The following is a 20,917-nucleotide window of genomic DNA, read 5'->3' as shown; positions in this document are numbered from 1 at the left end:
ATTGCCATTACACCATGAATAATACGACGCAGACTAACAAATTAAACACAAAATAACAAATGATAACACTATGCAGACAGATCTTTTGTTAGTTTTGTTAGGTCTGTGTGCAAAATTATTTTTTTTACTGAATTGTAAAGCATTTTGTGAGGTTTGTGCCATATGATGCCATATAGCTAGAAATATACATAAATTATACACTGCCTTATAAACAGTATACTATGAAATCTAGGGGTCTGATATGTTTTAGGATTGCCATTCTGTCTACTATAACAGTAATCATTAAAGAACATTTCCCTGTGCCAGAATTTATCATCTGACTATAAATAAAATCATCAGAAAGAGATTACCAATATGATGTTCTGCTATCTTTATCATCTCAGTATTGCTGTGGTGGAAAACATTTTGTTGACTGAACATGATACAAAATGTGAGCAGCTCTGTCTCTGCCTCTCTTTCCTCTCAGTGTGCTGCTGACTGGCTCTCTGCAGTGGATCTCATTACTCTGTGTCTGCTTGTTGTCACACTGTAGTGCAAGGCAGACATGCTTAACCCCAGAGGCAACAGCTGTGTGTCTGACTCTATCCTACATGTGCATGCTTTGCTCACATTTTTGTGTGTAAATATTTCTGCATCTTTAAGTGTCCTGAGATGAGTGACAATGCCACAGTTTCTTAATGGTGATGGCGTCATCACCATTACTGTTTAGGATCCACTGTATGATTCCCAAGGCAAGCTGGGTCGTTTATTAGAGGAAGTCCTTGCTGTGTGCAGTCCTGATGACAGTGTTTCATAATTTGCTGTGCATAGCAGGTATTTATCCAGACAGGTCGTACATGTGTCAGCATGTAACATATCAAATCTCTGGCTACTCTCAGCTCCAAACTATTTTACCCTTAAAATGATCCTCTGTGTTGGCAGACTTACTTTACAAGGGTAGATATGACTTTGACTGGAAATCAGTTGTCAAAATTCAGAGACAGCTGCTGGTGTGCACAGATTTAGATACAGCAGTCATGGGGAACAGTGTCAGAGATTAACGCTCAAGCTGTTAAACTACAGTTCAGGCTTAGAATTAAAAACAGAGCTAACACAGCGGGGACTGCAAAAAGCAAATTGAACATTTTATGAATACATTTATAAAATGTATGCAGCAGCATGTTTGCACTAAAACAAAAGCAATGTACATTTGTAATAAAAGTTGTCAAACTTAAACATGTTTGAATAAAAATGGACTCCCTCGACACATTTAAAGCGATGCCCAAGAGAGTAACAATTGCCCATTTTTGTATCAATTCAAAAATTTGCATTTAGATAAGTCCACTTGATTTCTTGATTTGGTCCTTTTGTCTCTTCTGCCTCCATGCTGTCACCTTTTATTTTCTAACTCCCACCTTTTATCGCTCATTTGTTAAACCCCTGCTTTCTTCTCATTTGATTCTTTTTATCACTGCTGCCATAATTCACAATCATTGCCTTTTCAATTCAAAAGCAGTGATCAGCCTCATAAGACATGACAGTAATAAAAACATACTGTCAAAGGCTATACTGAGAACACTTCAATGTGATATGATTTTCTCTATAATCACAGCAAACTGCCTTGTGTTTTGACTACTTTGATTTACCATGCTTGACAAATAATAACCTGCCAACCACTAAAATACTCATTATCTGACTATATATCTGCTGCACTTAATGACAGCTTATACTGTATATTTAGACTGCATAGGCAAATTCCTTGCTTTATAATCTTGCAGATGTATGTTTTAGTCAGTTTGTGAACTTCAGTGTATTTGTATGGTAGATTTAGGTACATGCTGTTTACTTCTAATTCATGCCAGTCACACCTGCGCTAATACTTTTGCAGCACTGTCTGAGTGGGCTAAAACACTTTTCCTTTGCCAATGTGTTAGCTCTGTTTTGCCATACCTGGTCAGAGAGTTAAGTGAACCTGCCGCCAGGAGTCCACAGTTAATATAACATCCTGTTTATTAAGCTTTAAAGTGGATTTTCTAAGGCTATTTTGGACACAAACCAAAGTAATCATTTTGATTTTGTCAAGCCACAGGGCTAAGGTAGGCAGAGATGGCGAGCTGCCCTAAACTCACACACCTTTTCACTTGGCCCCTCTTCAAACGTTGAACCTCCCCTACTGAAGCTTTTATTTTTGTAGCCCATCAACACAGCTGTGGCATGGCACAGCCATGCAGCTGCAATTTTACAACACATCTTCAACAGAACACATTCATTTACTGTCACTTTCTCACTTTCAACCTTACAGCTATCATCCTTTATGCTGTTCTCTACTGTATTTTCTAACCGTTTTCTTTGGTTCTTCAATCTCTGTGTATGTATGATGTACTTCTTTTTGTTATCCATTGAGAAATGTTTATTAAACAGGGATATCCTCAGTTCATTTAGAAACTAGTTTAGATTTTAGGATTAAGGATAAAACTAGGATTATGCTCAGAAGGTAAAGGTAAAGACTAGGATCAAAGTAAACTCCCAAGGGGGGCTTAGAGCTAGGGTAACAATTTTGAAAATGGTTTGGCTAAGGTTTGGCATTCTGTGACCAGGGTTAAGGACACAGTATTGGGTTGGCGGGAAACTTAATGGATATATAAATTGAACACAATGGAACCCAGATGGCTTAATGATTATTTTTCAATTATCTTAATTTCTCTGATCTTTCTTTGTATTATCAACATATTATATTTATTTAGCTTGTCTTTAGAGTTATTGCATTTATTGCCTTTTCTACTGGCATTATTTTGCTACTTTGATATTAATGTTTATCACGTCTAACTATTTTTTCTTCATTGGGACATTTTTTACTATCCACATATCTCTCAAATATGTAATTTGATATTATATTTTATATATTGTTGCTATTTCTATATGACTTGTCCTTTATTAGGCCTTTCTGGCCTGGACCATATTTTTCACTATGTTTGTAGGGTTGAAGAATTTATGTATTTTGATCTGTATGTATGTGTGTGTGTGTGTGTGTATGTGTGTGTGTGTGTTTGTGTACAGTATGTGTGTGCTGCATACCTTTATTAGCATCCCTGTTTTGTTGCAAGATTTTTTTGCTTACAAAGGTATTACAACAATATGTGAAGGTGTATGGCCATGTTTTTTGTGCTTATTAGAGGTAATTCTTGAATGCAACGGCATGGAAGGATGACAAGGAAAGCAACTTCAACAAGGATTTATCTGGTTGTTTCAGGGAGGGATAATGGTTGAGCAAATATTATTAATATAATACCTATGCTTTATTGTGTAATACACTATTTATAATAGCTGTAATAATGCCTTGAGTAGGTATCTTTGTCTCAGGTACTTATGCTAAAAATGCACAATTATTTTTTCTTTTCTGGCTTAAACCTTGCTCACATATGTTTGTGCTTACACACCCTTGTTTTCTACCAATATCAGTTCAGATGTACGTGCATACAAGTAGTCTGTCTGTTGATATGTTATCCCTGTGACTCTTAAAGTTGTTGTTGTCACAACTGAATTGTTTTACAGCTCAGTGGAGCCCACCTGCAGCTATGACTGCTCTGCCTGTGTCAGCAATGTGTCTCTGAGTTTAACTAGATCCTTGTGAAAGGATAAGACTATGACAGTGTTTTCCTTAATCCGCTGTCATGACAAAGAATAATGGCTGGGAGATCAAATTGTCAAAATCAAATTTGCATTTGGTGCAAGCTGGTATTGAATACGGAACAAAAGTTGTACAAGAGTGTATTAATTATGTTTTGCCTACCATGTAATAACATCTATTTTACTCTTCCCTAAAATTTTAAAAGCAGTAGAGGCAATAAAGTGCTTGCAAGCATCTGAATACAGCATATGTGTTTGTGTTTAAGTACCTGTGTGTGCTCCAGAAAGGGAGCTAAGGACACGAGAGTGCTGTGTCACCCCATCATAAACCTCCACAATGTCATTCAGAGCTGTCTGGAAGAAGGTGAATTGACTGAACACCACTAAAAAGACAAATATGGAAAGAAAATTGACATCAGAGGAATCTGAACATTTGCTAAAATTGGTGACTACATCATAGCCACACTAAAAACTAAAAAGTTTAAAAGTCTCAGTAGCATCCACATTCAAAAAGATATTATTAACATCAATTTCAGTCAAAATGCCATCTTTTTAGTAAAGTGGATAAAGCCAGCAGTAATGACAACCAAAAACTAATATTACACGAGAAGATTAGCAGTCCTGTCTGGGTTTTAATGGCTTGTCAGCAGATGAAAGGCTTTGGCAAAGACAGTCAATCTGTTGTACCTTGTACAGCTAAAGCTCCACTATGGTGCCTTCATCCTTTGAACCCACCCTTTCTACTACTATTTCCTGAGCATTTTCATCCCTTTCACATCAGATCTGCATCTACTTTATTAATGGTGATTATTGCAGGTTAAAGGGAAGGATGAAGAGGACGAGGGAAGAGATCAGAGGTAAAGAGGACTAGTGCCATCTCTTAGGTGTGATGGCAGGACCTTATCATCTGAGTTATACTTCAGTGTGACTCAGCATTTGTCATGCCCTACTCCTGTTTCTCAGTATTATCCTTTGTACATCCCCTTCATCTGTATCTGTGACAGGAGAAGCTGGTGGCTGCAGCGACCCTGTCTTCTGCATTGAAGAAAATAGCCTATCATTAGTGCTGCTGCATCAGTCTAATGAGCAGCAGCAAAAATGGAGGCGAGAACATCCGTGTCTCTGCACGACAAAGTGTGTTGCTTTGGGCCTTAGTGTCATTTTCCAGGAAAATGCAATTGTGGACTTCTCATTTTAACTTCATTGAGTGAAATATGTCGCAGACAGAGTTCAACATGAATGGGTGTCCAGTCATTTTGGAACAGCGCTGGACCTCTGAATGAATGTCATGACCAAGACATTCAACACACTGGGGTGAATTACCCCAAAGTCAACCACATGCCGGCCACTGCCGTTTGGTGTCATTTAAGAATGATAGGACTTGAGCTTTCCTCTAGAGAGGCTCGAGGTTGATAACTCATTAAAGAGCCAGAGGGAGGAGAAAAGAATGCAGGAGATAATAAGACAGAAAGATAGAAAGTGAAGCAGAGATACAGTATCTTGTGCAAGGAAGTAGAACATGTTTGCATATTTGAGCTGCGTCACATTTCTGAATTGTTCTGCTGTCTAAATAAATTGCTGCTCCTACAGATCACATATCAGAAGCAAACTGTGACCTTTAAGATGGAAATGTAAAAAAAGGAGTGAAACTCCAGGAACTGTGAATCTTCGAGACACCAATTATTTTTGGTGTGTGTGCCTCAGACAAGTATATAGTATGCCGACTGCGTCACCTAAATAATGTGAAAATATGTGTATGACAGTAATACAGAGGGATATTTGGAACTATGAGTCACTGTGTGATTTCATTGTGTCCAGAAAAATATGAAAAAATCATTCAGTAAAACTGACTGAAGCATTTAAATTACAAGTGTGTGGGTGAGCTTTTACAAGTTTAACATAAACTTGTTTTCTCCTACACACCTGAGAATATTCATTCATTCATTCATCTTCTACCGCTTAATCCCTAAACGGGGTCACGGGGGGGCGGAGCCGGAGCCAATCCCGGCCGGTAATCGGGGGAAGGCAGGGTACACCCTGGACAGGTCGCCAATCCATCGCAGGGCTAACACATAGACGAACAACCACACACGCACTCCTATGGGCAATTTAGAAACACCAATCAACCTAAGCTGCATGTCTTTGGACTGCGGGAGGAAGCTGGAGTACCCGGAGAGAACCCACATAGGCACAGGGAGAACATGCAAACTCCACACAGAAAGGTCCCAGGTGGGGCCCGAACCTGGAGCCTTCTTGCTGTGAGGCAACAGTGCTAACCACTGCGCCACCGTGCTGCCCGAGAATATTCATGTGAAAGAAAAAAAAAACTTAAATATTGTTAATTTACTTTCATAATTTTCAGTAGCAGCAAAAAAAGGAGCATAGTTTGAGCCTAATCAAGGCTTTTTGTGATCTACACAATAATTGCATCCTAATGAAACACACAAACACTCGTGTTTAAACAAAGACACACCAACATGCACAATTGAAAATCTTCAAGAACAAAATGGCCAGATATAGCTCTTTTTTACCATAATCCTTGGGCACAACCACAGAATACAGACAGGTCTGTGCACTGCTGTAGTTGCCAGGGTAACCAGGAGACAAGACCACTCCCTCCAAACCTGAGTACTGCCCACCACAAGGAGCTGGAGAGAGTCAGAGAGGAGACATGAAGAGACAGGGAAGGCACAGAAGGAAGGTTTAAAGCCAATAATGTAAGATTCCATTTCTCTCCCACCTCCTGCTTCTCCATCCCCTCTGTTCCATCACTCCTAAATTACTTTTCTTGTCTGATTGGGCTTTGGGTGGAAGATGTCCCTGGTGTTTGCCACAGTGAAATTGCAATGTTTTCCAAGTGTCCCTCGGGGTTAGCCTAGGTGAGATGAGGCCTGAATCTCCTTCAAGCCCCTGCAAATGCTCTGTGCGTGCTGGCATTTTTGTGCAAGTACTAAGCCTGTGTAAGTGAATGTCTGTTTTGCTTGTGCGAAGATATGTGTAGCATGAGCATGTGTTTCACCTGACAAATAACCTAGGCTTCACACTGTGGCCTGTTGACAAATAACCTAGGCTTCACACTGTGAGAGCCACATTCAGTGGTATCTGGGATCATTTACTAGCTTTCCAGGAGAATATGCACAGCCTGTGTTAGCTGTGTTGTGGGAATGTCAGAGAACAGCAAGGATGCAAGTGTAAGGAGCAGGTGTGCAAAATAAGTAGCTCTTTCAACTGCAGACTGAATTAAAACTACACCCTCCCATCAATTAACAAGAGCAAAACTCACACAGCTCTATACATAACCTGTAGGACATAGTTCCAGCAAAAACCACATAATCATACGTGCATGTTTACATAAATCTCTAAGTACTGATGTGGTTTGCGTTCCTAGCAACCATCTCCAGATGTCAGTGTTTACCAATGCAGATGGGTTTGGGTTTGTTCCAGCTTGGCTTGCCGTCTCCCCCCATGATGCAAGTGAGGATTGGGTCTCCCTCTAGTGTGTAGCCACTGTCGCAGTGGTAGGTGACAGTGGAGCCCAGCTTGAGGTCGGCACCCACCCGTGTCCCATTGCGCACCAGGCCGGGCTCGAAGCAAGACTCCCTGGGGTTCTCTGTGGAGAGAGGTAACACAGTGGAAAATCAGTGACACAAGGGAACGTGTGTTGGTATTCATTAAAAGGATTTTTCCATCATGGTGTAACAGCGTTACTGGAATAGACATTGTTCTCTGCCTAAGGTTACGGATCTTATCAGAGTTCCTACTTCCTTCCTAGCTGCTTTCTTTGCTCTGTTCTTTCCCCCATTACTCGGTTTTCCTCTTTCAGTAAATATATCTCTCTGACACTTTTCTCTCTAGCCCTTGACAGTGCCCACTCATCTGGCTGCTGGACATATGTATGGCTGTGGAGACAGACAGGCAGCTGATTAAGAGTGGCACTGCTCTGGCCCAAGGTCTGCTGACTGTACACACAGCCTCTCACATAACGCTTCATTGTGCAGTCAACCAGAAAAGAGGACACACAAGCTTTCTTTCTCACAAACACACACCCGCACCCAAACACACTCACACAATATATCTAACCACATAACAATCATCACCACTCTTGAGGTCATAAGAAAGATCTCACTCAATCTACCATCACACTGTTTTTACCTGTAGGTAGAAAATGTGTATGTATAGAGGAAGCCTGTCAGTTTGGCACATTGACACCCTTATAGCTAAAATAAACATAGGAAAATGCCCAAAGCAATTTTGTTCAATCTCAAACACCGTCCACTCTACTCTCACAGCAAACTTCAATACTGGATGACACACACACACACAGCCAAAAGTGAGGGGGAGCAGAGTTTTCTTTTGCCAGGAAAACTTCAACTTACTGTTCACTGCCTAACTAATATATATTTGCTTTCAACTCCTGGTTGAAAGCAAACTTTAAATAGATAGCACTGTAAAAATTACCTTTCACGTCTTTCTCACGCTAATGGCATTTACAAAATTTGCGTAGTTATAGCTGAAGTCAGAAGTTACACATGCACCTTAGACAAATACATTTAAACTCAGTTTATCAGAACTCCTGACACATATTGACATTCCCTGTATTAGGTCAGTTGGGATCACTACTTTATTTTAATAATGTGAAATGTCAGAATAACAGTAGAGAAACAGGCTACAGGTACAGTGGCTCTCAATGTGTACGTACATATCAACAAGCAAAGGAATGTGCATTAGGAAAAGAGATTCAAAAAAATTGGAGTAAAGTACTCATAAATAGAGACCTGTACATATATATATATATATATATACACACAGTCTGGATGCAGTCTGCAATGTCCAGACATACTGTCGTGGGTTAATCAGAGCGATGGCCCGGGGGGGCTCTTTTTGAAGTCCACTGTCTGCATGGCTGTTTTGAGCGTGTTCAGCTCCAGGTTATTGAGACTACACCATCAGACCAGATGCTCGACCTCCCATCTGTAAGCTGACTCATTGCCGTCTCGGATGAAACCAATGACCATTTTGTCATCTGCAAACTTTAGGAGGGGTCCTTCGAGATGCAGTCGTTGGTGTAGAGTGAAAACAGCAGAGGGGAGAGTACACATCCCTGGGGGGAGCCTGTGCTTATTGTCCGAGTGCTGGATGTGGTTTTCCCCAGCCTCACTTGCTGCTTCCTGTCCGTCAGAAAGCTAGTAATCCACTGACAGGTGGGGGCAGGCACAGTGAGCTGGGTCAATTTGGAGTGGAGGATGTCCGGGATGATGGTGTTGAATGCTGAGCTGAAGTCCACAAAGAGGGCCCATGTTTAGGTCCCTGAGGAGTTGAGATGTTGCAGAATGTAATGCAATGCCATGTTAACTGCATCGTCCACTGACCTGTTTGCCCAGTAGGCAAACTGCAGGGGGTGTATGATGTCCTTCATGTGGGCCAATACCAGTCTTTTGAAGGACTTCTATAGATATAGATGTCAGGGCGAGGTACTGAGTTTGAAGGTAGGCCTTAAAATACATCCACAGGTTCCTAATGAGTCAAATGATGTCAGTTCAGATCAGATCAAAAGCTTCTAAAACCATGACATAGTTTTCTGGAATTTTCCAAGTTGTTTAAAGGCACAGTCAACTGAGTGTATGAAAACTGACCTAATGGAATTGTGATATAGTGAATTATAAGTGAAATAATCTATCTGTAAACAACTGTTGGTAAAATTACTTCTGTCATGCATAAAGTACATGTCCTAGCTAACTTGACAAAATGAGAGTTTAACATGACATCTGTGGAGTGGTTAAGATAAGTCTTCTTGACTCCAACCTAAAATGTATGTAAATCTCTGATTTCAACTGTACAGTAGCTGTCTCTGAGTTGACAATGTGGACTTTCCTGGAAATACTGTCCTGTGTTTTTTCTCTACAGTATATCTAACCTTACTGAAAAGGACCAACATGGTAGAAGTGCTTTTCCCATTTTGTCTTTCTCCATCACTTCCCATTTAGGAAGCGCTTCAATTTCCACTATGAACAACAAACTTCTCCTGTTGTGCACTATGAAGTAAATCCCTTTGCACAAACAAGCATATTTCATTCTAAATTTTCCCTATGTACACTAACAAAGTATTTGCCCAACTAAAGTGCTAATGACTGTTACTCAAAATAGAATGTACATGAACCACTGTGAATAAATGTCCAGTTTCAAAGCTGTCCAAGATGGTATTAAAAGCTGGGAAGCATCCGCTCACCACACTGGATGCTTCCCTTCATGGCTGAGCATAGTGCCTGGGTCAGACATGTGGTCTGTCTGTCTGTCTGTCTGTCACCTAGGGCACCTGTTCTAGACATGTTTAGCCTTTTCATGGGTGGATTTAAACCTGAACTCTCCCTCACTGCCTCCTCCATTAAAGCACACCTAGAGATAGACAGCACAGGCCTGATGGATATAACAGGCATTAAGTGTGGACTGATCCTGGACACAAGCTAGGGGCAACAAGGTTGGTCATGACAATAAAAAAATGGCTGATTTAACAAACCTTCCCCTGGGACAATTGTATGTAGGAGGCAAAATGCACGAGAGGCATCATCTGTTTTGGAGAATACTCAAAAGAGTTTAGTGATGTGAACTGAAAATGAGCCTAGGAGTTGGATGAGACAGGTGTGAGTATGAGGGTGTTTTTATGTGTGTGTGTGTGTGTGTGTGTGTGTGTGTGTGTGTGTGTGTTTTCTCTCTACTGTATAATTGTCCATGTCTGTGTCTATGTGTGTTATTCAAACGTGGCTCAGGCATGAAAAGTTTTTGCCCTATATATTTCCCAGGAGAGTCCAACCACACATGGCCAGAAACACAGAAACAAAAAGACATAGCAATTGCTTGGCAAAGAGGCTGACAGCACCCCAGGCAAATTTTCTAATGCAATTTTCAGTGGCATGCTGACCAAATATTACCTGGGCCAACTTGTCAGTTTGCTACTTCCTGACCAAACAGACCCAAACCTACAGCCAAACATGCTTTTGTTCCATGTTATTTGTCTGAAACAGAGGAGTTAATTTATTTATTATTTGGATATGGCTCATTAGTGTAGAGAATTGGAAGTAGGGAGAGGGAATTTTTTCTGCACCACACACTGGGTCCATCTGCTCTACCAGATTGGCCATACAATATCACACACTATGCTCCACACTGCAGTAGGCAGTGCTGGGAGTGAGTTAAGGTGTAGGCTCTGTAAAAGACCAGTATTTTACCACATTTGTGTACACACATTTGTAGATTGAGAGCTCTCGTACATAAACTGGGAAGTGTTCGACAAGTTGAACATAGCCCAAATCCTATATGAACACGAGCAAGAAATGGAGAGCTCAGGGTCAATCTGGAATTGGTTACATGTCTGATACCTTAAACAGCTCTAATTGAGGCTGGGAGATTTAGAAAGATTTAATACTGTTCTCTCAAGCAAAGCTCTTCGAGAAGAAGCACTGACTAATTTAGAGCTTGTTTCCTGTGTGTATATTTGTTAGAAAAAAGCACTGAGGTCTTCCCGTGACTCTGAAACGCAAACGCAGAAAACCCAGATGCTGTGTGTTATCCTTAAACCGAATGACCCTCTTTCAAGAATGTCTGTGATTATTCTGGGTCCTCCAATAAACCTGCTGTGGTCAGCTAAGCTTAGACGCAACACAACAAAACACTGTTTGCTCTAAATTATGAGAAGACTTGTGCAGCTACAAAGCACTGATCGAAAAGGGCTTAAGCACACATGCTGTCAGTATTTCATTTTATTATTTCTTTGTGTTTGTTGGCTACTAAAGGAGGTACAGATCAATTGTGATCTCCAAGCAGACCAGGGTGCAAATAGGAGGGTGGTGATCAGGATGCTCCAGCCCATTCTTTCTCTGATGTAATTTTCACACCACTAATCTCACTTGACGTTGGACTAGACACGAGAAAGTTAAAAAGAAACAATCAGCATGGTCGATAAGCAGCAGAAGGTAAATCCATTCTCACTCTGCCAGAGGAAGAATTTCAAAACATGACTTGTCTATAAGATACATTTTCACATACTATTTAAAAGTGACTGGTTTATTCAAAATCTTAAGGTGCTGGAGATGAAAAACAGATGATGAAAGACATGCAGACACAGATACACCAAGTCAAACAAAAAGGACCCACTAGCTTGCTCTAACCAAAAAGGTGCTCACCTGTGTACTGCAGCACAAATCCATTGCTGCTGAGGGAAGCATCACTGCGGAAAGCCAGGAAGAGTGTGTTGGAACTGCTCTCAATGCGATCTGGAACATCTGTGCCATAGAAACTACCCAGCAAGGGGCTGAGGGAGTCCGGTCCATCATAGATATGTAAAAAGTCATAACTTGGCTCCAAGCTAAACCTGGTTACAGAGGTTTACATAAAATAATATCAGAATTTATGCAGCTTAGACAAACTGTTAGCAACAAACAGCTGAATGATTAGAGTGGTTTCATTGTGTTTTGTTGACAATTGAAATATAGGTATTGTAAAACAGAATAAGTGTACAGCAGTGCAAGTCATTTTCGGCTTCATAATTTAAAAACATATTGTAGTTAGCATGCTAATAAGGCTTACTGGTTGAAGCTAAGAACAATGACATAGTCCTGTGTGACAGTAACTGTCCAGTCACACTCCCTCCCATGGGGGTAAGGTTCAGGATAGTCTGGAGACAGAATCAGACCACTAGGTCCTGTCAGGTTCCCGCCACATGGAGCTGTAAAAACAGAAAAATATATCCAGTATTAAATCCACGAGTAAACAATGGAATTTGACAGCTATTCAGCCATAAATTAATAAATAAATAAATGGTTTGTGAAAAAAGTTTATAAAAGTAGTGGCTGGTGTTATTTAATGATTAATTGTTAAAATTCACATGTAGCATGTTTATATAAAACTACGTTTGAAAAGCTGATTGTCAACCAAAAGCTAATATAAACAACTTAAAACAGAAGTAACAGTATGTAAACTAAATAGAGCAAAGTGATAATTGTGTGACACAAAATGACACAAAAAACAAATAGGTTGCAAAGCTGCAAAAAGTTTATAAAGGTTTGCAAGTAGTTAATCCATAGTTTCAACAGCTGAGGTCCTGCTGTATGTGGTACATTATATGACTTTTGTGCAGGATGCTGAAGTGACAGATGCCACTACCAAGTGAAAATGACTTTCCATGTCCTCACCTGTTAGTGTCAGAGAACTGAACCCCCCACCCCCAAAAAAGATTAACCTAATTAAGCAAAGCGCTGATTAAACAAGGGAACTCATTGCAAGGTGTTAATAGCCATTGTTAATTACTCAATATTGTTTTGCAGTGCACCAAGTGTGATCATACAGCATATTTACAGAAAGACTGCAACAGCAGAGGACTGACTGAGAAGTCTATCCTGCCCCTCAGTAACAACATAATCACATCTCTGTCAGCGGACTCAGGAAACATCTATGGAACACTGCAATTGAGTTTGCCACTTAAGATTCACTTAAGGAGTCTGTTAAAAAATCAAGGTAGGCAACTGATCTGTTTCATCAGATCAGCAAAAAGGTTAGACAGTAGACTGCAAACAGGTATGTGGTAGGGAATAATATTATAATTTTTGCTTTTTATACTGTCCTCTTCTGTCTTTCTTGATTAATATTATTAATTTAACCCTATAAAACCATTTGTATCATAGTTGCTACGCGAGTTTCTGAGCAAAACAAATTGCCAAAAATGCCCCATGTATCAAAAGTGATACAACAAATTAAAAATAAACAAAATAATATGGCACATTTATTCCTATATGCCTGGACTGTCTGTCTATGCATAATTGGCAAATAAAAATCTTGACTCTTGAATTTTCTTTTGGATTTTGTTAAAAGGTTTAATAAACATCTCAGTTCCAAAAAATTTGAATGTTCTGGCTATTTTTTGATGTGTCAGGCTTTACCAGCTTAAAATATCATTTCCAGTTTACATATACATATTTCTCTACCAAAGTGAGTGAAGCCATGAGTCTTTTTGGGAATGATGCAACAAGTTTTTCACACCTGCATTTGGGGATCCTCTGCCATTCCTCCTTGCAGATCCTCTCCAGTTCTGTCAGGTTGGATGGTAAACGTTGGTGGACAGCCATTTTCAGGTCTCTCCAGAGATGCTCAATTGGGTTTAAGTCAGGGCTCTGGCTGGACCATTCAAGAACAGTCACGGAGTTGTTGTGCAGCCACTCCTTCGTTATTTTAGCTGTGTGCTTAGGGTCATTGTCTTGTTTGAAGGTGAACCTTCGGCCCAGTCTGAGGTCCTGAGCCCTCTGGAGAAGGTTTTCGTCCAGGATATCCCTGTACTTGGCCGCATTCATCCTTCCCTCGATTGCAACCAGTCGTCCTGTCCCTGCAGCTGAAAAACACCCCCATAGCATGATGCTGCCACCACCATGCTTCACTGTTGGGACTGTATTGGACAGGTGATGAGCAGTGCCTGGTTTTCTCCACACATACCGCTTAGAATTAAGGCCAAAAAGTTCTATCTTGGTCTCATCAGACCAGAGAATCTTATTTCTCACCATCTTGGAGTCCTTCAGGTGTTTTTTTTAGCAAACTCCATGCGGGCTTTCATGTGTCTTGCACTGAGGAGAGGCTTCCGTCGGGGCACTCTGCCCTAAAGCCCCGACTGGTGGAGGGCTGCAGTGATGGTTGACTTTTTACAACTTTCTCCCATCTCCCGACTGCATCTCTGGAGCTCAGCCACAGTCATCTTTGGGTTCTTCTGTACCTCTCTCACCAAGGCTCTTCTCCCCCGATAGCTCAGTTTGGCCGGACGGCCAGCTCTAGGAAGGGTTCTGGTCGTCCCAAACGTCTTCCATTTAAGGATTATGGAGGCCACTGTGCTCTTAGGAACCTTAAGTGCAGCAGAAATTTTTTTTGTAACCTTGGCCAGATCTGTGCCTTGCCACAATTCTGTCTCTGAGCTCTTCAGGCAGTTCCTTTGACCTCATGATTCTCATTTGCTTTGACATGCACTGTGAGCTGTAGGGTCTTATATGGGCAGGTGTGTGGCTTTCCTAATCACATCCAATCAGTATAATCAAACACAGTTGGACTCAAATGAAGGTGTAGAACCATCTCAGGGATGATCAGAAGAAATGGACAGCACCTAAGTTAAATATATGAGTGTCACAGCAAAGGGTCTGAATACTTATGACCATGTGATATTTCAGTTTTTCTTTTTTAATAAATCTGCAAAAATGTCAAAAATTCTGTGTTTTTCTGTCAATATGGGGTGCTGTGTGTACATTAATGGGGAAAAATGAACTTAAATGATTTTAGCATATGGCTGCAATATAACAAAGAGTGAAAAATTTAAGGGGGTCTGAATACTTTCCGTACCCACTGTATATAAGCAGGCAGTTGTTAGTTTGAAAAACCAGCTATTTTGAACATCCAGTGTAGGTACTCCACAAGCGTTTTGAAAAATTGCAGCAGTCCATTTATTTCATAATTGAATATTAAAGATCAAATAAAAAAATTAAATAAAAGCTCTCTAAAATAGTAGAAAATTGCATGCTGTATGTTTCAATGACTCAGTAGCAGCAATAGTTAAATTACAATATTCAGACTAGTTCTGACCAGAGTCCATAAAGCAACACTGGCCATAACTGAAGAGTGTGTGTACCTGTGCACGTGGGAGGGTCTGGCTGCCAGAAGAAGCGACCATTGATCTCAGTGCAGGTGATCTTGTTGGTCCCCTGCAAGATGTATCCAGGATCACATTGGAACACAACATGGTTCCCGGGCTCCCTGCTGTCACCACTGCGGGTCCCGTTAGTTGGCATTCCCGGATCATTGCAGGAGGTTGCAGTAGAAACTGAGGAAGCAAGAAGAGGCTCAGTCGGTGAAATGACATGAAAATGATCATCAGTTACAAAATAATCATAGTTCATAATTAATCCTGTTGAGAAGTAAAACTTTATCTTGCTCTACATTCAGTTCCCACATTGACAATTTATCCATTTTTCACCTCCCATGATCCCCTCCACCTCACCGGAGAACTGCAGAGCGAATCCCTGCTTGCTGGTGAAGAAGTCTGTAGTAAACTGGAGGCTGATAGTATTGAAGGTGCTGTGGGCATCCGGGGGCAGCACTGAACCACTCAGCTCCCTTAGGAGGACCCCTCCATCCTGGGGTCCATCCCAGATCCGAAGTACGTCGTGGACCTCTTCGGTGTGAAAAACCAGGAAATGCAAACTGTTATAGACAAAGACAAGACACCTTAGAGGTGATGACAGTTTATATCAAAACATTTTTGGCTTCAACTCCCATGCATCTGCCTTTAAAATGGATCCTTACAGGAAGCAACCTCAGGCAGACAAAAAGTTATTTTCATTAAATAAACAAATAAATACATAAAAAAATGTTGTCTCTGATAATTAATGGAAGGTAAATGTAGCAGAAGTCCATATCTCACAGCTTTTTCATTAACAGCTATAGTCAAGGGAAGAAAAAAAAAAAACAGGCTACAATGATTCTGCCATTGGTGATAAAAAGACTGGGGGGTTGTTTCCAAAGGGTTAATCAAATTTTAGTATTTAGTTTGGTTTATATTGAGACATAAATAGACAAATAAATAAATTGATTCAATCAAACTACCAAGTATTTAAAAGAATCAATGCACACAAGGTAATAATAGTGATTAAAGGGGACCACAGAGAAAAGACAAGAACACAGTTAGGACCAAGTTTAATGGAGGGAAACAAATAGCATTTTAAAGTGAATCATAGCCACCACATCCAGAGCATTCAACGGATGTTCTACGGTGTCAATCAAATAGAGACGTCTGCCATAGTATTTAATAGTTTTAGTCTAGACGTCAGAAAGATGATGCTGTCAAAATATCAACCCTTTACTTTGCCTCAGACAGCTGTCTGCCAGCTGGTGGTCCACTGGATGTGAAATGCAGTGGACCTGTGTATGTTGATGTGTATAAGTATGCAGACTCAATGCAATGAATTCACAATAATCTTTTGCTTGGAGCCTTGTACATGCATGTACTGTATGTGTTTTTGACAGGCTCAGAAGCACTAAAGGGTATTTTACAACAAAAATGAGAGGCTTGTTATACTGTTGACATTGACTATTCAACATGGACTTATTTAAAGACAAACAATATTTGTCACTGGCTTTATTCTGTGCTAATACTAAATGATAAAATGTGGCACATGTATGCAAATTTTACAGAAAATAGGGGATATTGTGGTTCCATAATATGAACATTCATTTACATGATTCAGTGATGATTCAGAGTTAATGTGAAAATCTATTATGGAAATAAGTACTTTCTGAAAATTTACTGACAAATATTTGGTCCCAAAGCAATTCCATGTTCACAAGTCATTGTTATTACAAGAGAAATACTCATATCACACTTAAATTCAATTTTTTTAAGAGAGCTGCCTGTAAATTTGTTTATTCTATTATTTTGTCCAGCACTTAAGCTTAGCCTATTATAAACCTGTCCAGTAGTCATTTTCTCAGTGTCATTTTAAATTCAGTGAGTTGAATGGTAATCTCAGTCCCAGTCATCGGTGGAAATCACAGTACTTTGTGTTTTTAGTATCTTCATCTCTTTACACACATACTGTACCCCTGCACAGAGCCTTGAGCTACAGAAGATGTATAGTGGTTAGAACAGATGCAGAAGAGAAAAAGCAACCAACTGATACTGTATGTTGGGTTTAGCAACAAGTTCCCACCATTTCTGCATAATTGGTGTCAGACTCCTATACCCATACTGCATGATGTATGAGTAGCAGCCAGAGCCTACTCAACAATGTGCTGTGTGTGAGGACATTGTACATGTCCTACTTGACAAGTTCTACCACCAGTGGTAGAAGAACTCAGATCCCTACTCAAGTAAAAGTATCAATACCACAGTGTAAAATGACTCTGTAAAATAAAACAATGTTCTGGAAAGTGTTAAGTAAAAATACAAAGTATTAGCACCAAAACATACAAAACATATTTAAAGTACTAAAAGTACTCACTGTGCACAATGGCACATTTAATATTAATGCGTCTCTTTGCAGCTGCTACCCACCCAAAACTCCCAGTACCCCATAAAGACTGTGTCTGCCCCCCGACCACCTAAATTATATAAATCTAAAAATCAACTTGAGAAGAGTTATTTGTAAGAACCTAATTAAAATTAAGACTACTCCTCTTACAGTAGAAAGTAATAGGACAATCAAATGTGGACTATTAAGTATCCGATCTCTCTCATCTAAATCTCTGTTAGTGAATGATTTGATAAGTGAACATCACATTGACTTATTGTGTCTTACTGAAACGTGGTTACAGCAGGAAGAATATGTCAGTCTAAATGAATCCACCCCACCTAGTCACAGTAACATCCCTTGAAACACGGGCTGAGGTGGAGGTGCGGCAGCAATTTTCAACTCAAGCCTATTACTCAACCGTAGACCTAAACATAGTTATCATAACTCATTTGAAAGTTTCACTCTCAATCTCTCACACCCAAACTGGAAAACTCAAAAGCCAGTTCTATTATTGTCTACTATTATTGTATATTATCTCAACAATGCATTCTGTTCATTATTAGACTCAGTTGGCTTCTCAAACTGTAAATAAACCCACTCACTGTTTTAATCACACTCTTGATCTTGTTCTGACATATGACATCAAAACTGAACACTTAATAGTTTTTCCCCAAAACCCTCTTCTGTCTGACCATTTCCTAATAACTTTTGAATTTACATTAATGGATTATACTCTATGTGGGAAGCAATTCCACTACAGTAGATGTCTATCTGACAATGCTGTTACCAAGTTTAAGGAAATGGTTCCGTCATTATTTACTTCAGTGCCATTTGCCAACACAATGGAGGGAGGCCACCTTAACTTTACTCCCACACAAGTCGATAATCTTGTTGATAGTACTGCAGCCTCCCTGCGTAATGCACTTGATACTGTTGCCCCTCCAAAAAGGAAGGCAGTGAAACAGAGGAGGCTAGCCCCATGGTACAGCTCGCAGCTCTGCTCCCTAAAAGGAGGCATCATGAAAACTGAAAAGGAGGTGGCGCTCCACTAAGTCAGAAGAGTTTTTCATAGCCTGGAAAGATAGTTTAATAACATTTAAAAAAAAGCCCTTCATAGAGCCAGAACCGCATTTTATTCATCACTGATAGAGGAAAATAAGAACAACCCCAGGTTTCTTTTCAGCACTGTAGCCAGGCTGACAAAGAGCCACAGTGCTATTGAGCTTAACATTCCCTTAGATCTCAGCAGCAATGACTTCATGAGCTTTTTTACAAATAAAATCACAACTATTAGAGAAAAAAAATTAATCAAATCATTCCCACAACTCTCACGGATGTGCCATTTACTACAACGGCTTTAGAAACTGTTATGGTGGGGTCCCTCACCAGGAGGTGAGAAAGGGAGAATGAGGACTCAAAGTGCAACCTCAGGTGCTAGTAAGTACGTGTCTTTATTGCAATATACATAGATAATAATAATAATAATAATCACTGTAAAGGATCTCTAGGCCACATCGTGTATTGTATTGCATACAATGTATGCATACAATACAATACATTGTGTATTGTATTGTATGTGCTTTATTTTGAAGTAACTTCCTGTTTGAGAAGAAGTTTTGTTTTATACAGAAAATACGGATGTATACTTGACACAAAAGGGGATGTAAAGAAAGCAGTTGTACACGGTCAACGGAAATACAAGGTTATAATATATAATAAAGATTCAGCAAAGGTTGATAGGGGAACAAGGTTTGTTACACTTATAAATATGTGTTTGAATAATATGGAAATGTGTTTTATGTTTACGGATATTTTGGTTATGCTAAAAGTTAATGTTATGCTAGCTAATTTAATGAGCTAAGCTATGTAAAGGGTATAAATTGTAATTGTTTGGTTTTTGTTTTCATCTAGCTCTTACGTTGGAGAATGACTACAAATTAAAGTCAGTTAACCATCAGTTCTGGCCTTCTCTTTTGACTGGAAGCTACAATCACCTTTATTGGCCAAGTATGTTACACACAAGGAATTTGTTTCTGGTACAGAACCAATGGCAGCCATCTGCAGCACCCACTCAACTGATGGCTCTAACCATCGGGGGCAACTTGGGGGTTCAGTGTCTTGCCCAAGGACACTTTGACGGGAGGCACCGAGATTTGAACCTTCAACCTTCTGGTTGGGAGATGACTGCTCTACCCACCGCACCACTGTCACCTCCCCACACCACTGTCGCCTTAAGTGGACAAAGTCAGTGGGTTAGGTGTGGTCCAAACCAATATTGGGCAGTGGAGGCTGAGAAGACCAGGACGGGCAGGTGAGCAGGAAGACGAGTGGTAGGAACCAGGAGGATCAGAGGACCAGGTGAGTAGACAGGAGAACGGCAGGACCCAGAGGACAGGAAGGTGAGTAGATAGGCAAGCAGCAGAAACCAGGAGGATCAGTTGACCAGGATGACAGGTGAGTAGACAGGCGAGTAGCAGTAACCAGGAGGATCAGTGGACCAGGATGACAGGTGAGTAGACAGGCGAGCAGCAGGAACCAGGATGACAGGTGAGTAGACAGGCGAGCAGCAGGAACCAGGATGACAGGTGAGAACACAGGCGAGCAGTAGTAACCAGGTTGACAGGTGAGTAAACAGGCGAGCAGCAGTGACCAGGAGGACAGGTGGGTAGACAGGCGAGCAGCAGCAGTAACCAGGAGGAGGAGCACTCGCAGTCAGGGAAGCAGATTTACATCATTAACTCCGTATCAATGTCAGCGTTACCCTAATGTCAGTCTCACCGTGTCGGCGTCAATGATCTGGCCCCGACGGGCCGTCTGCCAGCCTGTAAAATAGGCACAGCTTAATCAGTGGAAATGAGCCTCAGCTCTGCACCAAACCCAGTGAGCGCATTAGCGGGTAATGCAGATCAGCTGCGTCGCCGATCCTGCAGGACGAGAGAGAGTGGGAGAAAGAAAGGGGAAGAGAGGCAGGTCGCGCCAAGCAGACCTGACAAAAACATCTGTAAGACCTCATTTATACGTGGACTACTTCACTCCCATAGATCTCTCTGAGCTGACCTCAACAATTGCTTCATCTAAATCATCAACATGTCTCCTGGACTCCATCCCGACCAGGCTGCTCAAAGACGTCTTTCCCCTAATCAACACATCCATACTAGATCTGATTAACCTCTCTCTATTAACAGGCTATGTTCCACAGGCTTTTAAAGTTGCAGCAATTAAATCTCTACTCAAAAAGCCTACTCTTGACCCAGGTGTCCTAGCTAATTATAGACCAATAT

At 40.6% G+C, this 20,917-nt stretch overlaps 1 protein-coding gene across 4 annotated transcripts in view; it reads right to left on the bottom strand.

Annotated features, from left to right (window-relative positions):
- The window catches only part of csmd2 (CUB and Sushi multiple domains 2), a 366,263-nt gene that overhangs the window by 89,292 nt on the left and 256,054 nt on the right, over positions 1–20,917 (bottom strand). For all 4 annotated transcript variants that reach the window (XM_020624534.1, XM_020624535.1, XM_020624536.1 and 1 more), the window contains 7 exons: positions 15,626–15,828; positions 15,257–15,448; positions 12,187–12,325; positions 11,784–11,971; positions 7,022–7,216; positions 6,138–6,254; positions 3,876–3,989 (listed from right to left, as the gene is read on the bottom strand). In XM_020624534.1, coding sequence (XP_020480190.1) covers positions 3,876–3,989; positions 6,138–6,254; positions 7,022–7,216; positions 11,784–11,971; positions 12,187–12,325; positions 15,257–15,448; positions 15,626–15,828 — 1,148 coding nt within the window. The remainder of the gene's footprint in view (positions 1–3,875; positions 3,990–6,137; positions 6,255–7,021; positions 7,217–11,783; positions 11,972–12,186; positions 12,326–15,256; positions 15,449–15,625; positions 15,829–20,917) is intronic.

This window comes from Monopterus albus, unplaced genomic scaffold (assembly GCF_001952655.1).
Source record: "Monopterus albus unplaced genomic scaffold, M_albus_1.0 scaffold329.1, whole genome shotgun sequence".
Taxonomy (NCBI): Eukaryota; Metazoa; Chordata; class Actinopteri; order Synbranchiformes; family Synbranchidae; genus Monopterus; species Monopterus albus.
This window is presented reverse-complemented; position numbering and strand designations above follow the sequence as displayed.